At 36.8% G+C, this 24,368-nt stretch overlaps 3 protein-coding genes across 5 annotated transcripts in view; 2 read left to right on the forward strand and 1 right to left on the reverse strand.

The window, feature by feature from the left end:
- LOC127874196 (dedicator of cytokinesis protein 7-like) overlaps positions 1-5,728 on the forward strand; it is a 126,937-nt gene extending 121,209 nt beyond the window's left edge. For both annotated transcript variants that reach the window (XM_052418404.1, XM_052418405.1), the window contains 3 exons: positions 2,813-2,922; positions 4,007-4,165; positions 4,390-5,728. In XM_052418404.1, coding sequence (XP_052274364.1) covers positions 2,813-2,922; positions 4,007-4,165; positions 4,390-4,435 — 315 coding nt within the window. In that variant the 3' untranslated portion in view covers positions 4,436-5,728. The remainder of the gene's footprint in view (positions 1-2,812; positions 2,923-4,006; positions 4,166-4,389) is intronic.
- Positions 5,729-5,858: 130 nt separating this feature from the next.
- Positions 5,859-15,858, forward strand: LOC127874229 (uncharacterized). Of its 2 annotated transcripts, none has more exons than XM_052418454.1 (2): positions 5,859-11,511; positions 14,034-15,858. In XM_052418454.1, the coding sequence occupies exon 2, from the start codon at positions 14,117-14,119 to the stop codon at positions 15,386-15,388; it is 1,272 nt and encodes a 423-aa protein (XP_052274414.1). In that variant the 5' UTR covers positions 5,859-11,511; positions 14,034-14,116; the 3' UTR covers positions 15,389-15,858. The 2 variants fall into 2 exon arrangements, with proteins under 2 accessions (XP_052274414.1, XP_052274413.1); XM_052418453.1 differs by lacking the exon at positions 5,859-11,511 and adding an exon at positions 12,331-12,536.
- A 3,206-nt stretch (positions 15,859-19,064) lies between these two features.
- LOC127872239 (uncharacterized) lies at positions 19,065-20,800 on the reverse strand. The gene is made up of 2 exons (XM_052415570.1): positions 19,598-20,800; positions 19,065-19,103 (listed from the first exon to the last, which is right to left on the reverse strand). Exons 1-2 carry the CDS (start codon positions 20,798-20,800, stop codon positions 19,065-19,067), a joined length of 1,242 nt encoding a protein of 413 aa, XP_052271530.1.
- Between the last annotated feature and the right edge of the window lie 3,568 nt (positions 20,801-24,368).

Raw genomic sequence — 24,368 nt, forward strand, 5'->3', positions numbered from 1 at the left:
GTGGCCCAAATCGCTTTTTTATGAATACTTTTGCAATATTGAAGATAGCAACTTGATATTTGGAATGCATGTGTATCTCATGGAGCTGCACATTTTGAGTGGTGAAAGGTCAAGGTCATTCTTCAAGGTCAAATATATGGGTCAAAATTGCTCATGCTATGTCACTTCTGCAATATTGAAGCTAGCAATTTTATATTTGAAATGCATGTGTATCTCATGGAGCTGCACATTTTGAGTGGTGAAGGGTCAAGGTCAAGGTCATCCTTCAAGGTCAAACATCATTTAGGGGGACATTGTGTTTCACAAACACATCTTGTTCGCCCTGGAAAAAATGTGCGAAAAACGTTGATCCAGATAAGCCCGTATGAGTCTGTGAAGGCTGTTCAGGGACACTTTGGGCTTTAATAGTTTCTGTATGCCCCTTGAAGGGTAGCATATAGCAGTCTCACTGCCCCTCTGTCTATCCATCTGTCTTTTTAATTTTTGTACTATTTTGCTAAAGGCTTTCAGATATTGATCTGATATGCGAGTCTACCTACATGACATACAGATGAAGTGTGAGTTTCGTTCCAGTCCTTTTTTTTTGGCGAAGTTATTAGCCTTGGACTTAGTCATTATTTTTTAATAAACCCCTATTCCAGAGGGGTCTTTTTATGCCCCCGGTAGGGTGGCATATAGCAGTTGAACTGTCCGTCAGTCAGTGTGTCCGTCCGTTCGTCCGGAAAAAAACTTTAACATTGGCCATAACTTTTTATATATTGAAGATAGCACCTTGATATTTGGCATGCATGTGTATCTCATGGAGCTGCACATTTTGAGTGGTAAATTTCAAGGTGAACATCATCCTTCAAGTTTTAGTGTCGAAAAAACAAAGTCAATGGAAGTAATAAGCTTTAAATTCTGACCTGCCCGCGTATATATTTTTGTTAAATAAATCAAAGCCGCGCAGTAGGCGGCATTGTGTTTCTGACAAACACATTGTGGTAAAAGGTCAAGGTCATCCTTTACGGTCTACGGTAAAAATTACAGATTTAAGGGAAGTTATAAGCTTTAAAAAGGGAGAAAATTATTCAATATTGAACATAGCCACTTTATATATTTGGCATGCATGTGTATCTCATGGAGCTGCACATTTTGAGTGGTGAATCTACAGTCACGGTAGTGGCTTTTAATTATTTGCTACTAAAAATAGACATTTGTTACAGACAATTATTTTTAAGGGAAGTAACTTATATAATTATAAATCTCATATTATATATTTCCTTACCAAGAATTGAAGTTCTTTTCACAGTTTCTGTACAGATTTATTATTTTGATTATTAATAACCCAAATGATTGATTTGTCAAAGTTTTTTTTAAATGATATAATTATAATTTCTTTGATGTTCATTACATACCTGTGGACTTATGTCCATAGATACATGATCAACTCTGGCTATGATCTCTTTTAAACCATAGGCCTTGGTTGTCAGTGATGACTGACATGGTCATAATTGACTGTGAGACCCTCCCCACCCCCCCCCCCCCACCCCCCTGTCCCAGGTTTGATTGGACAAAATTCAAGGGAAGTAATAACTTTTAAAGGGAGATGATACCTGCCAAATGATAAATAGAAATTTTATTTCAATGCAGCGCAGTAGGGGGCATTGTGTTTATGACAAACACATCTCTTGTTCCAAATGGCTTTCATATTTTGAGTCCTTTTTTGGTATGTGAGTGTGCCTACATGATTTACAGATGAAGTGTAAGTTTCCTTCCGCTCGGTTGAGTTTTGGCGAAGTTATTTGCCTTTGAAAATTGTTCTAAAATAACTGTTGTCAGGAGTTTTTTTATGAAACGCTTTCAGATATTTACCTGATTTGTTTTTTATGTGATTCTACCTACTTGACCTACATATGAAGTGTGATTTTTAGTTCAGACCAATTGATTTCTGGCTAGCAATGGCCTTGGACTTGGACATTTTCTCTATAATGTTTTCTGGAGAGGTTTTTAACGCAAGGCTTTCAGATATTGAGCCGATTTTTGGTATGTGAGTCTTCCTACATGACCTACAAATGTAGTATGAGGTGCAAAAAAAACACTATTATCTTTCTATAATAATTTTGCAAATTTTAGGTGCGCATAATCAGACAAACATTTTATGAGTCGGTTGTTTCCTAACTAATCATTTGTAAACCAGTTGTATTTTTAATAAAAAATGTTTATATGCAAGAATCCCAACTGACTAACAATTTTTAAGACTGAGAGCTTATTGGCTGCATTTAAATTACTGATATTATATGACTGACATTGTATTAAATGAGACTAAACATCTAACGTACAAAATGTTTGTTGATCAAAGCATTGCATTTATATTAAAGGGTATCATTGTATAAGATTGGATTTGAGATAGGAAATTTGATCTGAAGGTGTCCTGTAAGTACATAATGTAACCCTTTACCACACAGAGACACACTTACAGTTTGATGCATTTGTTGTCCCTAAAAATAAATTCTAAGACTTAACTTACTAAATTCAAGTTAAAGTTTTCCAACTTTAAGATACTAATGAGCAGCGAACAGCAAAAATCCTGAACAGACTGTGACTTACTCGCATTTTATTCTGATTGCATAGCCATATAGCCATTTTCATGAGCAGGAAAGGGATAAAATGAAGTTATTATGAGTCATGTTCTGAGAAAACTGGGCTTAATGCATGTGCGTAAAGTGTCGTCGCTGATTAGCCTGTGCGGACTGCTAATCTGGGACGACACTTTGCGCACATGCAATATGCCCAGTTTTCTCAGAACACGACTCTTATGTGTCTGTTTCAGGGACCGTTTGAGGTTGCCAACGTGTTCTTGAAGGATGTGGCAGAGGGCAAGGCAGTGGGCATGAAGCACCACAACAAGCTGAGACTCTCCTTTAAAGATTTCTTAAAGAAGTTGGTGCACACCTGAAAATAAGCTTTGTAGAATTGTAGCAGATAATAATATGAGCCTTGTTCTGGGAAAACTGGGCTTAATGCATGAGCATGAAGTGTCATCCCTGTTGAGCCTGTGCAGTTTGAATTTGATTTTTGCTAGCCAGAGACTTCCTTTAAAAAAACAAAAATACCATAAAAGGGGAAACCCTCATCCCGGACTAGCCTGTGCAGACTCCACAGGCTAATCTTGAAAGACCCATTATGCGCTTGTTGTAAGCCCAAGGACCCTGCTCATATTATTCATATCTTATTGTTGCTATGATACTTTTCATCTGATCAATGAATATGGCTATTATGCTCTTTATAACCTCTTAAACAAAGTCAAGGAGGTATACTTGATTATAAGTAGACCTCTGTCTGTCTGTCAGTGATTTACCTTGTTGATGTTTTACTTTTATGAATCCTCTTGTAACGCTCATTTACCATAAGCAACTGGGAGGTCATAGATTCAATACCTTCTGTTGGAGCCTTCTTTAGATCTCCCCAAAGGCCACCAAGTACTGGTTCTACCTTGGAAACAGACTCAAGAATGTTTTTTTATGTCCCCCACCCACTATAGTGGGGGACATATTGTTTTTGCCCTGTCTGTTGGTTGGTCTGTTGGTTTGCGCCAACTTTAACATTTGCAATAACTTTTGCAATATTGAAGATATCAACTTGATTTTTGGCATGCATATGTATCTCATGGAGCTGCACATTTTGAGTGGTGAAAGGTCAAGGTCATCCTTCAAGGTCAGAGGTCAAATATATGTGGCCAAAATCGCTAATTTTATGAATACTTTTGCAATATTGAAGATAGCAACTTGATATTTGGCATGCATGTGTATCTCATGGAGCCCCACATTTTGAGTGGTGAAAGGTTAAGTTCAAGGTCATCCTTCAAGGTCAAAGGTCAACAAACAAAAAAAAAGCGGCGCAGAAGGGGACATAGTGTTTCTGACAAACACATTTCTTGTTTAATAAATTATCGGCTTTCTATGTACTCAAGCTAAAATCTATAGGTTTGAACTAAACATGCTTTTTTGTCCCCATTCGCCTGCAGGTGTTGTGATGCACTGCACCGTAACAAGTCGCTTATCACACCCGAACAGAAGGAGTATCAGCGGGAGCTGGAGCGTAACTACCACTCCATCAAGGCCAAGCTGGCACCCATGATCTCCCCCAACTCTACCACCTTGAAACGAACCAAGCACCATAAACGGTAATTACGAGACACAATAATGACGAGTTTGTTGAGAAACGAAACATGCTATGTTTGAGCCTGGCTCTGGGAAAATGGGAGCTGAATAGATGTGCGTAAAATGACACATTTTCTAGTCATATTTCACTTTAATTTAACTTTTGTAATGATGTAAGTTTAATTTAAAACAGTAAAGAACACAGCTGCTTTCAACTAGTGTGAATAGAGTTTCTTTTTTTTTTCAGAGATGGAAAAGAGTCCAGGAAGCACCAGTCGTCCTCAAAGTATTGAATCACAATCATGTCCAATTACAGCCATCCACTTTGTAATTGGATAACTTAACTTTGTTTGGAGATCTTGGGATAAATGGGAAATGTTTCATGTATCCTGAAGTTAGATAAAACATGCTTTCACAATTCTTTGTTGTATGTAAGTCAATATGCTTTGTATACAGCGTAGTTGTTCCAGGTATAGTTCTAGTAAATTACAGTGGTCATGATATGTTTTTCATCATAATAAATGTTCTGTAGTTAAAAACTGCCATGCTATGAAGATATACAAGTTCAGTTGTTAGGCCAATTAAGACTTCAATTGTTGTTAAGTAACCTTACCAGTAAGGTATAGACTTATTACGGTTAGAAGTTACTTTAGTTACTGTTGAATAAGCATCAAGTTTATCAACAAAACTTCTAAAACCTAAAGCCTTATAATTTCAAGTAATAATAAATTCTTGTTTACATACTGTGTCATTATTTTCTCTAATGTGCTTGTGTAAGTTCATTTAAACACATTTTTATATTGATATCCGCTGTATAATTATTGTTTTATACACTGATCATACTTTGAAAAACAAACAAAATAAATGTGTTCATACATATCTGACTTAAAAATGGTATATCATAAAAAGTATAATAATTACATTAATCTTGTAAATAGTCCTTCACTATGGCATTACATTTAATGCTAAATTATGATTGCATAAAATGCAAATTATTTTATTTTACATAGAATAAAATGCGGTATTTCCTTATTATGTATTCACCTAGAATCTCTTATTCAGTTTTGTTTAGCAACATGTATGGCATAAAATGACAAAGTCATTTGATTGTTTTGTTCTATTACTCTTATTGCCTTATCACCATGTATACGATTACACTCAAAATGCATATTAGAGGCTTTTCACATAGTTATTACCATTGTACTGTTACAATGGCTGTAATCCTTGGAACAAAAATTTGTATCATAGAACTCCTGTAGGTTTTGATGTATTTCTTGTACCAAACAATGCAAAATGTTAAAATGTCAATGTTTAATAGACATGTTACATATACGCCCTCACAGTATTGGAGGCATTAAGCATTGTACTTGTCGATCTGTTGGTACGTACAAAGTTACCAAAGCTTTTGTTTTAAACTCCTCTTTAACTACTGGGTTGATCTCAGTCAAACTTTTACAGTTTCGTGACCTTAATGTTTAGATGATCGTAAGTCAAGGATTTTGGGCTGGGATGAATTTTTTTTAGAATAATAGCCCTTTTCTGTTTTACCATTCTAGAAAAAAACCAGCCTAAAACATTTGTATGCTCCCCACATATATATATATATATATATATATATATATATATATAATATATATATATATATATATATATATATATATATATATATATATATATATATATATATATATATATATATATATATTGGGAGCATATAGTTGCTAGTTTGTCCTAACTTCCGTCACACTTTTGTTACAGTTGCTTATAGCGCCTTCAATATTTTTATTTTATTTTACCAATCTCCTACATATTTGGCATGTAGGAATCTTGCATGGACCTCTACCTTTTGATGAGGTTTGAGGGCACTGGGGTCAAGGTCACCGAGGCTAATATTAAATTTTTTCCGTCACACTTTTGTTACAGTTTCTCATAGCATCTTCAATATTTTACCGATCTCTTAAATATTTGGCATGTATGTACCTTGCATGGATATCTACCTTTTGATGAGGTCTGAGGTCACTGGGGTCAAGACCAAGGTCACCGAGGCTTATAATAGATTTTTCCTGTCACACTTTTGTTACAGTTTCTCATAGGGCCTTCAATATTTTACCGATCTCTTTCATATTTGGCATGTAGGTACCTTGCATGGACCTCTACATTTTGATGAGGTTTGAGGTCACTGGGGTCAAGGTCACCAAGGCTAATAATAGATTTTTCCCGTCACACTTTTGTTACAGTTTCTCATAGCGCCTTCAATATTTTACCAATCTCTTACATATTTGGCATGTAGGTACCTTGCATGGACCTCTACCTTTTGATGAAGTTTGAGATCACTGGTGTTTAGGTCAAGGTCACCAAGGCTAATAATAGATTTTCTCAAGGTCAGACTTTTTTCCCACACAATTAACCCATATATCAACAAAGCATCATTTGGGAGCATTCATTCACTGTTATTCTTTTTAGTTCTTTACTTATCATGTATTAAAGATTTAAACTGAAAATAGTAAAATGCTTTCATGCATAGAGTATAAAAGATATTCCACATAGGCAACATATTAATTTTACATGTTGTGTTAACCAAAATAGGAAATGGTAGATTGCTTGTCTGAATGATAAAATATGATTTTAAGTTAAAGTCCAATTTTTGAACGGTACGGCGTCATCATGGTGACATCCGCGGCATTCCTCATATTTTTAACATAATTACAATAGCTAATACTTTATTTGAAGCCATGACCTTTTTATACCCAGGATGTCTCAATATTAATTGTGACCTGCATGATCTTTGTACAGACAAAGAGCAAAATTAACATCGTAAAACTTATAAAAATACCATAATGGAGTAGAAAATCTGAACACATCTTGTATTATTATTTATCAAAATCATCTTAAAAGCAACACATATTAGCCTTGCTCTGGGAAAATGTGGCTTAATGCATGTTTCTTAAGTGTCTTTTCATATTAACCTGTTCAATATTGCACAGATTTATCACTTAAGACACTTTCCACTCTAGCAAAGTTTTCATTGAAAGGAAGTCTATTCTTAGCAAATATCCAGTTAATGTTGAAAGTGTTGTCCCCGATAAGTGTGCAGTTAATGTTGAAAGTGTTGTCCCCGATAAGTGTGCAGTTAATGTTGAAAGTGTTGTCCCCGATAAGTGTGCAGTTAATGTTGAAAGTGTTGTCCCCGATAAGTGTGCAGTTAATGTTGAAAGTGTTGTCCCCGATAAGTGTGCAGTTAATGTTGAAAGTGTTGTCCCCGATAAGTGTGCAGTTAATGTTGAAAGTGTTGTCCCTGATAAGTGTGCAGTTAATGTTGAAAGTGTTGTCCCCGATAAGTGTGCAGTTAATGTTGAAAGTGTTGTCCCCGATAAGTGTGCAGTTAATGTTGAAAGTGTTGTCCCCGATAAGTGTGCAGTTAATGTTGAAAGTGTTGTCCCCGATAAGTGTGCAGTTAATGTTGAAAGTGTTGTCCCCGATAAGTGTGCAGTTAATGTTGAAAGTGTTGTCCCCGATAAGTGTGCAGTTAATGTTGAAAGTGTTGTCCCCGATAAGTGTGCAGTTAATGTTGAAAGTGTTGTCCCCGATAAGTGTGCAGTTAATGTTGAAAGTGTTGTCCCCGATAAGTGTGCAGTTAATGTTGAAAGTGTTGTCCCCGATAAGTGTGCAGTTAATGTTGAAAGTGTTGTCCCCGATAAGTGTGCAGTTAATGTTGAAAGTGTTGTCCCTGATAAGTGTGTGCAGATTGCTCTGGCTAATATGGTGTGGCACATAAAGCCATGAATTAAGCCATGTTTGCCCATAACTTAGATCAGATCATCTTAAAAGCAAAATAATATAGCATTATTGCTTATTTCTGTTGTATGAGCAACTGTTTTTTTACTCTAAACAATGGCTGCTAATTATCTAGTGCTAATACTCTTGCATCTCAACTCCAAATCATTGTTTATTGACTGATTAACACTTGGAAATCAAAAATTATTATAATAATCCTTATGCTTTAGACAATGTCATGCTAAAATGTATATGGGCTGTGCTCTGATAAAAGGAGGTTTAATGCATATGCCTTAAGTGTCATAACCAGATTAGCCTGTGCAGTCCGCACAGGCTAATCAGGGATGACACTTTCCGCTTTTAATGATATTTACTTTTAAAGAAATACTCTTCTTGGCAAAAATCCAGTTTAGGCGGACTGCATGGGCTAATCATGGCCGACACTTTACCCACATTAAACCCCCTTATATATATATAGACACTTTACCAACATTAAACCCCCTTATATATATATAGACACTTTACCCACATTAAACCCCCTTCTGTATATAGACACTTTACCCACATTAAACCCCCTTATGTATATAGACACTACCCACATTAAATCCCCTTATATATATAGACACTTTACCCACATTAAACCCCCTTATATATATATAGACACTTTACCCACATTAAACCCCCTTATATATATATAGACACTTTACCCACATTAAATCCCCTTATATATATATAGACACTTTACCCACATTAAACCCCCTTATATATATAGACACTTTACCCACATTAAACCCCCTTATATATATAGACACTTTACCCACATTAAACCCCCTTTTCACAGAGCATGGCCCATATATATATGTGTCTTGTTTTGAGAAAACTGGGCTTAATGCCTGCGCGTAAAGTGTTGTCCCAGATTAGCCTGTGCAGTCCGCACAGGCTAATCAGGGACGACACTTTCCGCTTTTATGGTATTTTTAGTTTCAAGAAAGTCGCTCCTTACCGAAAATCAAGTTGAGGCGAAAAGTGTCATCCCTGATTAGCCTGTGCGGACTGCACAGGCTAATTCGGGGACGACACTTTACGCACATGCATTATACCCAGTTTTCTCAGAAAAAGACACATATATATATATATTACTTGCTTGTTATCTTAATTGGTAAAGAAGATTGTGTAACAATGTACATATTTAATTTCATAGCCATTGTTGCTATAAAAATAATGAACAGTTGCCACCTGACAGTGTTTGAATAAGTTGCTAAAAACTTTAAGTTAAATGAAAACTTTCATATTTAAAATAAACATACTGTTTAAAATTAAATGTTTTCAAATGAAAATGCTTATAATTGTATTTGCCAAGATCATAGCAAGTTTGTTTGATCAGATTGTTAAATTAGGTTTTTATGAATGTCTTCTGTTAAGCAGACTTCTTATTTAAAGGTATTATTTAATCTTGTATATTTTAGGAGCAAGAACATGATACAAGTCAACAATTTTATTGAATGAAACATGTCACTGTTATATAACTTTGAGCATCGGTCTGGGAAAACTGGGCTTAATGCATGTGCGTGAAGCATTATCCTCCATTAGCCTGTGCAATTGGCACAGACTAATCAAAGACAACAATTACCATCTTAACTGGGTTTTCAGTTGGAAGTGAACCCCTTAAATGAATGTGTGTAAAAGTTCCATTAAAGCGGAGAGTATCATCCCTGCATCTAACATTCATGCATTAAGCCCTGTTTTCCCAGAATTAGGCTAAATTTTAATGTTTAAATGTTAGAAATCCCTTAGTCATTTTACTGTGCAATATTCTAGTCAGATTTTATACTTTTGTATTTCGTAAGATAAGGATTTGCGCTATATTGGTTTTGGTATGTGTTTGCGTATTAATTTGACTGTTTTTATCATGCTTCATTGCTGGATACATTAGTCATTAGTTGGATTAAAAGAGAAGGTCTTAATTATGTTGGAATGGTTGATCTGCTAATAAAATATACGTTTTGCTTTCAATGTTTCATCATGTATTGCCAAATGTGCACTTATTTTTATAGTTTCCAAATGTTTCATAATGTATGTAGAAAACGCTAAGCTTCATTCATTTTTGTTTTCAATAACTATTCTAGCCATTTGAATTAAGCAATGTAATGCCTTGTATTTTATTATGCCCCAGAAGGGTTGCATATAGCTATTGAATTGTCCATCTGTCTGTCCGCCCGTCAGTCAGTCTGTCCATCCGTCCGAAAACTTTAACACTGGTCATTTTTGCAATATTGAAGATAGCAACTTGATATTTGGCATGCATGTGTTTCTCATGGAACTGCACATTTTGAGTGGTGAAAGGTCAAGGTTATCCTTCAAGGTCAAAGGTCAAATATATGTCCTCAAAGCGGGGCAGAAGGGGGCATTGTGTTTCTGACAAACACATCTCTTGTTTATATATAAAATTGATGCATATAGTGTTTAATAAAATTATGGTTTTCCACATATTCTGAATAAAATTAAATGAACTATACAGACATCCTTTTTAGACTGACAAACTTGTGAAATTTAGTTTATAATGCAAAGTTCTAAATGTGCAAAATGTTATGAACTTATACGTAATGCTTGTAAATATGAAGACTTTGTTATGATTTTGTTTTTATGGCCCCTGGTCAAAGCTTTTCGGTTTACCTTTTTTCCTTTAAAAGTACTGTAACTTAAAAAACATTCAAGTTTTTTCTCTTGAATTGTAAACTATAACTTTGGCTCAATACAAAACATCAGTTCCACATTTTTATGCCTCCGAAGGAGGGCATATGGTGATGGCACTGTCCGTCTCTCTGTCTGTCCTTCTGTCACACTTTTGCGTTTAGGTTTCGAAAAATGCTCATAACTTTTATGTCGCTTCAGATGTAACCTTGATATTTGGTATGCATGTGTATATAGACAAGGTCTTTCCATACGCACACAAATTTTGACCCCTTTGACATTGACCTTGAACTTAGGGTCCGCGTTTAGGTTTCGAAATCTGCATCTAGGTTTCGAAAAAAGGGAAAAAAGCGTTTTTCCCGGGCATATGTCTTCCTATGGAGACAGCTCTTGTTTTTCTGATTTTCCGTAACTCTGCGTTTGTGGGAGCAGTTGTCTAATGGTAGGACGCTGGCTTAGATATCGAGAAGTCCCTCGTTCGAATCCCGCCCTGACCACTGGAAATTTCCTGAGCAAGAAATTTGTTCCTTATTTGCTCTTCTTCACCTGTATAAGTGGGCACCTGTGAGGGAAATGAGACAATGTGCCGTGGCTGCTTACTGCGCCAAATATGTTTACGGACGACTTATGACCCAGTGACCAGAGGAAAAATGTGAAGCGCCCCTGAACGCACATACTGTATGAAAAGGGCGATATATATAAATATATATGTGGTAAAAAAGCTTTAGAAAAATATGCTTTATCCGCAAAATACGTAAGCGTTCAACGAAGATGAACAACTGTTTCGGGCAATGTCCATGAAGGTGTGGCTGTAACAGCATGGTGTTACCAGGGTTACTGTTGACAACGAACAACATACTTCAAGCGATCACGCAGACATGACGGCATGAGCCTTTATACTCAGGTTAGCGCAAAAGAAAAGTTTGAATAATGCACTGCTAAGGTTTGGTCATTGTGTATCATATATGTATGTACATAGATTTAAGTTGCGCTCCAGGAAAACCGGGCTTAATGTAGACTAAGGCTTATTTGAAACGATCTAGAGTCCGTTTGCTGGGACCAGAATCGATACTTGGTGTCTTTGGGAAACGCTCCTAAAATGGGGATCGTTAAGTCGCTGTCCGGTCGCAAGGCGGACTTTATATCCACAACGCCACAGCGAACCTTATTTGTGTAGTTGTGACCTTCACCGTGATCCAGCTGGTCCCAAATGCTCTCCCTCAGCTGATTCTAATCAATTCTCAAAACAATCTTTTTATATAAACAGACTACTGGAACGTGGAGAAACATTTTACACGAAATTAATATGATAATGAAGGGTTGGAGCCTTATTAAATGGATGTGGTTTAAAATCAAACTTGTTTTGCGACAAAAATGAATATATTAATTCATGGTTAAATTTTACTTCAGCTACCTACGTAGGTCTTAAAATTACGCAATCATATTACCGGTAAAGTAATACAATTCATGAACTTCATGGACATTATTTCAATATATGATTTATTGGAATATATTGTTGTAAGAACCGTTACTGGCAATTGCTTTAATTTTTAACAAACAAAACAGTCTATATTACAAGATGAAAGTTTTAAAACGATTACGGTATTTGCGTGTGAAACTCTAAAATAACGGACGTTTTATAAAAACGGACACTTTACATGTCAAGCCTTCGTTGAAACCGATTAATTAAGACACTGTGACAAAAGTTCAAAAATGCAGCGTTGCACTATGCGGTGTTTTACGTGTACTGGAGTACATGATAACAACAGCGTATTGTACGTTTATGTGTTTTGCTTCGTTTATGAGCCTTACGGAAAACGTGTACGTCACTTATATCACATTCATCTGAACTATAGCAGAAGGAAAGTGTAGAGAAAAGTTACTTAATTGGATTCAATTATACCATTCATGTCTTTTGGAAAATCCACGGTAGGTAGATAACAATTTTGTTAAGAATGATTCATAAGACATTTTACAATCTGCTTTTGACACGTATACTAAGCGAACGAGGTTTGTTGTACTGATATGACGCGTTATGGCGTGCCAAGTACAAAAATACATTTATAAACGACATTGGTCGCCAGCTTATTAATATCTTAAAAGTAATTAATGTATCAGATTATATAAACCTCTTGTCTAGCGAAATTCCTCATTTAATTAAACTTGAGGTCGTCGTGGCGAAATGAATATGGTGTCCGTCTAGCGACCGGGAGGTCACGGGTTCGATCCCCACTGTGGCCGCGTTCTTTAGATATCCCGCAGATACACCAAGTACTGGTTCTAGTCTCAAGAAACCGACTCGAGAGCGTTTCAAATAAGCTTTAGGCTTTCTATGCAATCGAGCTAAAATAAACAAGTTAAACTAATTAATCTTCAGTTGAATACTGATAGACCATAACAGGTTTTCGCGGAAAATGTCGTCCCTTATTAGCCTGTACAGACTGCGCAGGCTAATCTAGGATGACACTTTCGCACACACATTAAACCCCTTTTTCACAGAGCACGGCTCATTTATACACAGATTCGTTGCCAGCTTATTAAATACCTAAAAAGAAATTAATGCTTCATTTTATATAAACCACAAGTCGAGCGAAATTCCTGATTTAATTAAACTTCAGTTGAAAACGTATAGGCCATAACACGTGTTCGTTAAAAACCGTCAACATATTTAATGTTGCATGCATAATTATGCATGATCGTATTGACAGTTCAAACCACATTACTCGCCGTATTGCGCATTTTTAAAAATAGATTGACACTTTTGATCAATCAACGCTTTAAACATGTTTTTTAATACATTGTTTAAGTTGTGTGCAATTTAATTCTTTCAACATATATTAAAATGTACAGTCGGTAGTTGAACGATGACAAGAGGCGCGTATGGAAATGCAATTTAGTTTATTGGTCTATCGTACAAGTACTACCTAAGCTTCTATTCAAATTTTAAGTAAATTAAACGGATTTGCAAGTATTTTATGAAATGGTGTCAATATCTTAATACATAACTAGAAAACATAAACATAACCGTTATACTGGTATTAGACTAAACTTTTCGTTTTGTACATCAGCTGTTTAAAGGAGAAACATGTACATGCGAATCGCTTAGAGTCATTGTCGAATCGATGAAGCGGATCAACATAAAGATAAATTCACGTTCACTCTTTCTATAAAACCGGATGCTCTCTTTGTCATTAGGTTAAATGATAGATTTTATATCATAAAACGAATAAAGCTTGCAAGGGATGCATTGCTGTGCAATTTAATTATTTATACGATTCATGTTCATCAGTATGTGACGAACGGACCAGGAAGTTAATATTCTTGGGCGTAGTTACAAATCCCACAACGGATATAATCGTTAGCGCTTGTTATAGAAACATCTATTATATACCTGTGTATTCTAATACATTTGTACTATTCTTACAGAAGCCCATGTGTAAGGAAACACACCATGCGCCTGGGTCAACGACATTTTATTACACGGGAATTCATCTCCTCATGATCGAACAATGTCGTTAAGGAGGAATTTTACAATCTGGTTCCGGCGGAATGGACCGTCTGGTATAGTTTCCGGCCTCATTGCGTTTTTTGTGATCTCATACATAATAATTGCCAAACTCGACGAGAACAGCAAACGCGTTGTGAGTGTCGTCCGGACGGGAGTCAACGTAATACCGATGGAAATAATGCAAGAATTCGAACAAGGCCGCGTTAATGTTGGTAAAGGGGTAATATACGATTTTGACAAGGAAGACCGGAGGCAGATAAACGGCGTTAACAGCAGCTTCCCGGCCGCGTCTGCGGACGAATTCGAGAACCAGATGAAGCTGGAGCGCAGTCAGCGTGCAGGGGAGATAACCGTGTTATCTGCCCATAACGATACAAAACGGAATGACCTGAAATCCATGTATTCAAAGGACTTACATCCGGCAAAACCTATAGAGGCTATGGTTTCCTCTCCTATGCACAAACTCATTCACGAATACAACGCGTTCTCCGAATCTAAGGAGAAACGAACTTCAATTAATAGAAACCAGTGCGTTCTGTTGAGGACGCACCATGGCAACGCCCCAATCTGTATCCACGACCCTGCAGACGATGAGATCATCTCGGGGCGTCTCGCGAAGGACGGGTTATGGGAGGGGAACTATTTATACATCATAGGGAGCATTCTCTCTCGCGAACCTAATATCGAGGTACTTGATCTCGGCTGCAACATTGGCGTGTATACTATCATCTCGGCCAAACTGAAGCACAGAGTTGTCGCGCTGGATCCGAACAAGATCAATATCAGACTTCTGAACAAATCTCTCAACCTGGGCGGCCTGTCCCGCTACGTGACGCTGCTGTGGAACGCGATTTCTGACGTTCGCGAGAACGTGACGCTTTTCGACATAATCGGGAACATTGGCGGGAGCTTCGTTGAAACAGCAGACAAGAATGCAACTGTGGACGATGATCATAAATCGTTTGCAATAACGTTAGATGATCTCATAGGTTATTTTGTCGGAAAGCCGGTCTTCGTTAAAATGGACATTGAAACTTACGAGTTGAGAGCGTTGAAAGGAGGTTCGCAATTCTTCAAAGAGATTGACGTACGTTATGTTCTTATGGAGTGGGTTCACCATCGCGAGTTTGATACTGGAAAAGTTGTGATCAAATTGATGGAGCAATACGGATTGTTTCCACATGTAAACGCACACGTCAACACCCGATTGGAGCCCGATCATTACCGATCTTGGCCGGACAATATATTATGGATTAAATATCCGAAACATTAATTTTTAGTTGAATTCATTTGTATGACATAATTGATAAATTATATGGCTTATTACAATTCTGAATAAACATAATGCTTATTATAAATCGTGAATATATTTTTTTTTCGAAAGTCATTCATTGTTTAAAGTAGTGTCTAATTTTGTTTTTTTCAAGTTGTTAGCTTTTCATTCAAGAATACGGAAGTCACATTTCACTATCGTACAGATATTATTATATGACTTATACAGCGAAATAATTTATAACAAATTCAACGAACACATTTTACGTTGCCTTCGGTTACGCAATAAACTGTATTCTTATATGTTTAATCAAGCAATTCAAATCGCAATTTGTAATATGGCATTAATATTCTAACTATTCAAGACGAAAATTGAACCCAAACAAAGCCGTCTGGTTCACTAGCCATGGCTACCGGATATTGATACCCATCAGTCCCATCAATTTAACACAGAAGGACAACTAATGCGTTACAACCATATTTTTTTGTTTAAAAGAAGTTCCCCTTTTAAACTTCACTGTTTAATTAAGAATTTTCTGTGTCTTTTTTATTATTCAATAAACAATTTATGATCAAAATCTCGTTCACATGCATTCGGTGCCCATTATAAATACAAACAATTAAACAAAAACTTTTCAATTTGTAATCAATACTATTTTTCTAGCGACTTTAAATTCGGCCCATAAGAAGCATACGCTATAAAACGCTCCAAGCATTACATGTTATTAAGTTAAAATCTCTACTTGAACCTGACCCGCATTTGGCCCGAGCTTTAAATGCACAGTGCTATATCCATGATTACTGTACGTACATTAATTAACGTGACCATACATTACTATAGTTATACGTCTGTTCTTTACTACGTGAACGCTTTTGTTTTAGTTGAAAACTGACCAGTGACACATGATTTAAGTTAAACTGGCTGTTTGATGCGCATAAATACCTATCTTATACTACGTGTAAATATGCAATATAATAATCTTATACATATCATGGGTTTGGTGAAAAACACATGCAAATACGAACGACTGCATTAAGAAAAACACAATAATAAAAATACTTAAAGAGATACAAAGGTAGTATATGATATTTTCACGGATGTAGTAATATTAACGACATTCAAATACATTTTAAAAGGAGTGGTCTATCATTTTCAGGTATTCACATAACTCTCTTAACATTCACTTGAGTAGATTACAGTGTTTGCAGTAAGTCAAGCCTGGTCATTTACTGAATAGACCCAAAGCTTATCTTATAATAGGTTTTGGGTGATTAGCGCACTGGTTATCAAAAACTCCTTTGCCGCTCGGACGTAGTTTAACTGGTGAAGCCATATTGGGGCGTAGCATGTTTTTTTTTTCATATTTAAAAATATAAACAATTGAAATTTGACGAAAGTTCATCTTGTGAAATACACGTATATCTCTCTTGCTAATTCATATGCAAAGTATCTTTTTTGCACGGGCCACGGGAGTTTTACTTAAAATTTCGCATACGAGGTTACGTCATTTGAAAACGCATCCGGGTCAGGAGCTACCATGTCCGCTATAAAGTCCTGCAATCGTTTGCTGTCTCATTAGCGGACAGCGTAGACCCTGAGCAGTCTATGCTAATGGAAATGTCATTCTGGAGCTGTGCTATCGCATATGGCATGAAACTCATTTTCAAATAACGCGGACCATATGAAGATTTCTTCAGCAGAAGCATGGACTATAAGAAGGCATCGTTTGTTATTCCTCCCTACACAGAGGTGCTGGGTCAAGGCAAATAAAGACAAAATTGTTCACATATATTTGGGCCGCGCTCTGTGAAAAAAGGGTTTAATGCATGTACGTAAAGTGTCGTCCCATATTAGCCTGTGTAGTCCGCACAGGCTAATCAGGGACGAAACTTTCCGCTTTTATATTTTTTTTGTGTCAAGAAAGTCTCTTCATAGCAAAAATCAGTTTTATGCGGGAAGTGTCGTCCCTGATTACCCTGATTAGCCGTACTGCACAGGCTAATATTAGACGACACGGACTGCACAGGCTAATCTGAGACGACACGGACTGCACAGGCTAATCTGAGACGACACTTTACGCACATGCATATAACCCCCTTTTCACAGAGCACGGCCGAATTGTATATCAATCAATAAACAGTGGTTTGGATGCGTTAAAGTTGGAATAAAAATACGCTTGTTTTAGTCCTAGTTGTGGTTTATTTGTATGTTATCAATGAGAATTCAAATAATATGTTGTTGATTTAGTACATTATAAGACAGTTTTTTTGTATTTTTCGATTCCAATATCGAGTGGCTACGCTATTGCTTGAACGCTTCGGTATATAGATTATTTGTATAGGATTAGCGCCTACAACCATAATTATTCAATACTGGTACTCTGTGATATCACTGGTCATTAGTTCAGTCATTGTTGAGTACATTTTTGAGCGAAACTGTATTAGGTAAAACTCACCACGAAAAAAGCGCAGTTGCCGCAACATATCCCTTAGCCGCCTGTGTAAATAACGTTTGTCTGGACGTGGAATGCCGTTGTGCACGCGACGATCTCAAGCGTCGGTGACGTTCTACGGTTCTATCGAGCCGCCCACCGCCGGCAACTCCAAGTGCACTAACATTCACACCTTCCGGGAGCTTCCGTCATACCCGACACCGCACCAGCGTAAAGAGATTACATCAACTGCGACTACGCCATCATTCCAGACGAGCTACGTTATGAACGATATCGTTAGTACTCTAACGGACTCCGCCACAACGAACCTGAGTGATATATCTCGGGTATTCTGGCGGGACAAAACACTCGTACGCGGAAAATTTAACTTCGATGAAAGTTCCGATGAAGACAACGACGAAGCCCTACATGACGACGTTAAGTCTTGTATGACGTATGCTACATTTGAAGACGTACCGTGCATCCGTCGCGAACGTAAGGAAGTTTATTGTTTTCATGTTGAAGGCACGGGTGGCATTCTGTGTATAACGCTTGCCCAGCCCGGTCAATCTTGGATAACGAGATTCAATAATAAAAATACATATTTGTATCACAGGAACGGTAACAAAAAGGAGGCGAAGACAATTAGTGAAAAGTTGGGCCTGTTGGCGAAACGCGAGGATAAAACAGTGCTAGCCGTACCAGACCGATCACAGACCATGTTCAAATTTTCTTCCAGCGGTAAACTGACAAAATTCGCATCGTTTGAACTCGAAATCGGCGGTATTTGCTGTACAAGTCGAAGTGAAACTTTAGTGACAACTCGCTTCATACAAAAGTCTCAGAAGAAAGGACCGAAACCAAGGAAAGTGCCGTCTGTGTCGCGACTCAATCACATGGGTGATGTCATTTGGTGTATAACAGCCAAAGGCGATGATCGCTTTGTTAACCCGTCTAAAATAGTGGTCAACATAAATGGCGATATCGTCTTGATAGACAATGAGCCGTCACGGGAACATGTTGTGATTTTAAGCCCGGACGGCGAAGAAAAGAAACGGTACCACGGAACTGGGCATACAACATTAGATAACGATTTTGAGCCAAAAGATATATGCTGCGATTCAAAAGGCAACATTTATATTGCCGATCTCCACAACAGTTTGGTTCATGTTTTAGACAAAACCGGAATTTTCAGTCACTTCCTGTTTTCAAAGGCTGATGGGTATCAATATCCGGTAGCCATGGCTAGTGAACCAGACGGATTTGTGTGGGTTGGATTTTCGTCTGGAATTGTTAGAATATTTCAAATTGATAAGTAGAGTTAATGTCATTTTTCAAACACCGAAATCAATTATGTTTGATGAGCATACAAATAAAATTTATTGTGTAATTGATCGTTGAACGATAAATTTGGTTGCTTCACGAGCATTAAAACCGTTTTAAAATATGTCGATATACTAAAACATTAATGTATGGGAATAGCTCAGTGAAATGGAACTATTTTTGTCTGTAAACAAGCATTACAACATAAAGCATACACGTCTCTTATAAAACAATTAAAATTACATTCACATGACCACAATATTATGCTCACTATTCCTGATTTATAATGAGCATTAAGTTATCGCACAAATTGTTATGAGTATTTCGATCTATCATGTATTAAATAAAATGTATTCAACTGAAAATTAATGTTTTGGATATTTAATCCATAATATATTGTCCGGCCAATGTCGGTAATTATCGGGCTCCAGTCGGGTGTTGACGTGTGCGTTTACATGTGGAAACAATCCGTATTGCTCCATCATTTTTATCACATCTTTTCCAGTAGCAAATTCGCGATGGTAAATCCACTCCATAAGAACGTAACGAACGTCAATCTCCTTGAAGAATTGCGAACCTCCTTTCAGTGCTCTTAACTCATAAGTTTCAATGTCCATTTTTACGAAGACCGGCTTTCCAACAAAATAACCTATGAGATCATCTAACGTTATTGCAAACGATTTATGATCATCGTCCACAGTTGCATTCTTGTCTGCTGTTTCAACGAAGCTCCCGCCAATGTTCCCGATTATGTCATACAGCGTCACGTTCTCGCGAACGTCAGAAATCGCGTTCCACAGCAGCGTCACGTAGCGGGACAGGCCGCCCAGGTTGAGAGATTTGTTCAGAAGTCTGATGTTGATCTTGTTCGGATCAAGCGCGACAACTCTGTGCTTCAGTTTGGCCGAGATTATAGTATACACGCCAATGTTGCAGCCGAGGTCCAGTACCTCGATATTAGGTTCACGAGAGAGAATGCTCCCTATGATGTATAAATAGTTCCCCTCCCACACCCCGTCCTTCGCGAGACGCCCCGAGATGATCTCATCGTCTGCAAGGTCGTGGATACAGATTGGGGCGTTGCCATGATGCGTCTTTAACAGAACACACTGATTGCTATTTATAGAATTTCGCTTGTCCTTAGATTCGGAAAACGCGTTGTATTCGTGTATGCGTGTGTGCTTTGTAGAGGCAACTGCATCCTCTTGACGTTTTGCCGGTAGTAAGTCCTTCGAATAAACTGGCTTTAGGTCAATCCGTTTTGTGTCGTTATGGGCAGATAACACGTTGTTCCATCCACCGGTTATCTCCCCTGCATAATGACTGCGCTGCAGCTTCATATGGCTCTCGAATTCGTCCGCAGACGCGGCTGGGGAGCTGTAGTAAACGCCGTTTAGCTGCTTCCGGTCTTCCTCATCAAAAGCATATATGACTCCTTTGCCATTATTAACGTGGTCTTGGTCGACTTCCTGCATTATATCCGCCGGAATGACGTTGATACGCGTCCGGACGTAATTAACGGTGTTCTTTGTGAGTCGCTTCTCGTCGAGTTTCGTAATGATAATATATGAGACCACAAAAAACGCAAGGAAGCCGGAGACTACACCCGATGGTCGATTCCGGCGGAGCCAGATTTTAACATTCGACGTCAGCGACATTGTTCGATTTTAATTAAATGTTTCCTCGTGCCGTCTGCTATCGTCTGCTGTCGTTGACGCAGGCGCATGGCGTGTTTCCTTCTTCGATGGCTTCTGTAAGAAAATTTCACAAAGATCTGAATCTACAAGCATATTATAGATATATCCATAACAAGTGTGTAAGACTATATCACAATCCGCATTTGGATTTATAATGTCGCCTAGGAATATAACCTTCCTGATACGTTCGTCACGTTCATTTGAACATGACTCGTAAAAATAACTAAAATGCGCTGCGATTACTATCTTGCCATTTTCATTCTTTTGATCATCAAATAATAATTCAATTGAGACTGAGAGAGTGACTTTAACAAGATCGCGAATTGATATCCATGTTGATCCGTTTTATCGATTCGACAATTACTAAGCGGTTCAAATGTTCTTTCTCTTTTTAACCCTTTGCATGCTGGGTAATTTGTCTTCTGCTAAAATGTCGTCTGCTGAATTTGTAAAATAAGCATTTTCTTCATTTTTTTTCAAAGAATACTATCAGAATAGCAAACAGTTTGGATCCAGATGAGACGCCACGTTCTGTGGCGTCTCATCTGGATCCAAACTGTTTGCAAAGGCCTTTAAAATTCAGCTCCAGCGCTTTAAGGGTTAACCCTTTACCAACTAGATACGTATTTTGACGAATTTGTAGTCGTATAGAAAGTAACATTTAATTAAATACTTTTCTTACTAAATTTAAGTATAAAAAGGCTTCATTCCCAACCCTTAGATACTGATGATCAGCAAACAGCATAAAACCTGAAGAGACTGCGAGTTACTCGCAGGCTGTTCTGGTTGTATGCTGGTTGCAAAATACATTTTTACTTATGGCAAAATACATTTTTACTTATGGTGGAAAGGGTTTTTACGGCTGATGTATAAAACGAAAAAATGAGACTTATTCATAGTGAACGTTTGTTGTAATGTTTTCTTGATTGTTTACAGATATTAATATCATATCATAAATTGCATTTAAAATCATGTATTGACTTAAACTTCGATTTGATTTGTATAAAAGCTTTGACCATACTTTTACGATACCTTTCCGTAAGAAAATACATATCGTAAAATAAATAGCATTTTCATTCCAATTAAAATGTTCACAAGTTAAGCAATATATTAATAAAACATTGTAAAGCATTACCAAACGTGTTAATATTATTCTATAAATGCGTTTTTTGGTTTAGTTTGAAACTGTTAAAAAGATCATGCATAATTATGCGTGCTACATGGACTATGTTGACGGTTTTCAACGAACATTAATACTACGCGTGTTATGGTCTATGCGTTTTCAACTGAAGTTTAATTAAATCAGGAATTTCGCTCGACTAGTGGTTTATATAAGATGAAGCATTAATTACTTTTTATGTATTTAATAAGCTGGCAACGAATTTCGTGTATAAATGAGCCGTGCTCTGTGAAAAAGGGGTTTAATGTGTGTGCGAAAGTATCATCCTAGATTAGCCTGCGCAGTCTGTACAGGCTAATAAGGGACGACATTTTCCGCGAAAACTTGATTTTTGCTTAGAAGAGACATTCTTAAAACGGAAAATATCATAAAAGCGCTAGTGTCGTCCCTTATAGCCTGTGCGGACTGCACATGCCTATATGAGAAGACTCTTTACGCACCTGCATTAAATCTCCTTTTCACAGAACGATGCTCAAATGTATTTTGTTACTTTGCATGCTATTACGCTTCAAGTCAGTACAATACAACATGGATCGCATAGCATACGTATCAAAAATAGATTAAAAAATTGTGATTAATAATTGTTAACAACAGTACACATCTACGTACCGTGGATTTCTCCGTACGCCTGACTGTAAAAATGAAATCCAAACTAGCAACTTTTTGCTACATGTTCCACCTACTTTAGCTCAGATGAAATGGCATATGTGACATCCACATTTTCCCTGAGGCGTACAAACTTACCATAAAACAATAAGGTACAATACGCTGTTGATAGCATGTTCTTATATACACGTGAAACGAGCAATGTACAACGCTGAACGTTTGAACGTTTGTCAAAGTGTCTTGATCAATAGTAGTCATCGAGTCAACGATGACTTTATGTTCACAAAGTGTACGTTTCTTTAACAGCTACCCGTTTTACTAAGCTATACACGCCAATATCGCACTTATTTTTACCTGATATGTTGTGCTCTACACTGTATTATCTGTTTAAATTAATTCAAATACTCACAATATACTAGTATTCCACGGAACTATAATTGAAATGATTTCCATCAATTAATTGAACAATATGAGCTCTGTCCGCAAGTCTAAAATATGCGTGCGTAGCTTGAGTTGACTGTGGTCATGAGACATACTAATGTCATTTAGGTGCAAAAAGGTTGTTTAAGGTTATACAGACCATCATGAAATATGCCCCTCCCCCCCCATTACAATATCGATTTTTTTAGAAATGTTTCTTCAGTCAAATGTGCTTTTGAAATCAATTTGTTAGTTGTTAGAATCAGTTCATAAATAAGAGACAACAATCTAAGTCTAATCAATTAATCATGACAAAATATGTGTATTTAATTATTTTATATAATTGTGTATAAACATGTCATGATATCACTTAACCACTTTTAGTGCGCGTTTATATATTTTAATACAAGTTCAAACAAGAAAGGTGAAAGCAAACACATAACTGGTGCTATGGAAACATAACAAATAATTTTAACAAACCGCGTAAAAACGACTAAACATTTATAAATGTGTAAATATCTCAAGGAAATTTGTCAAACATCACACCTTATTTCAGGACACATTTCTGATTTTTCGGTTATATGTGAAATCAGAAACATCATATTTAGTTATCTCGGTAATTACCCTTTTTAAATGAAGTAAGATATCTTACGCAAATACAGTTCAACAGTTATAATACATGTACACAGACATTAATGTACACATGTTATATAATTATATATATTGCAATTGATAAATATATAGCAAATTGTTAAATCATTTATCTGACAGAGCAAATAAAAACGATAATTCAATTAGATGCACCATGAAATGATTTATAAATAAACGATAAAGTTGTACATCTTTTGGATGCCAGAATCATGTTTTGTTTTTTCCAGTTCATGTACAATTACGTTGACGAATATGTCTCATCGTCATCGTCACGTCATGTTACTTTTATTCAAGATTATTCGACGAAGTAATAATAATAAGCCCGTCAATATTTTTTTTTTAAACAATCACTTCCAAACAATGTTAACGAGAATGATATTCATCTCTCGAACATTCGTCCAGTCTTAGATTTATCTTGATGACGAACTGCCAATTATTTTTTTTTTATATATTTCGAGCAATGTACGAGTTCCGTTCCGGTGTAAACCCCATCAATTAATGATTTTGCCAATATTTCGCATTTGATTGATGGCTGCCCTTTATGATCAAGCACAATATATATGTACATTGATGGTGAATATTTTCCGTAGGCTACGGAAGTCATTTGTTTCCACTCACATCGCCAAAAAATAGGGTAGGTAGGTAATTTAAATGTTTCGATAACTTTTTAAC

Source organism: Dreissena polymorpha, chromosome 3 (genome assembly GCF_020536995.1).
Source record: "Dreissena polymorpha isolate Duluth1 chromosome 3, UMN_Dpol_1.0, whole genome shotgun sequence".
Lineage (NCBI taxonomy): Eukaryota > Metazoa > Mollusca > Bivalvia > Myida > Dreissenidae > Dreissena > Dreissena polymorpha.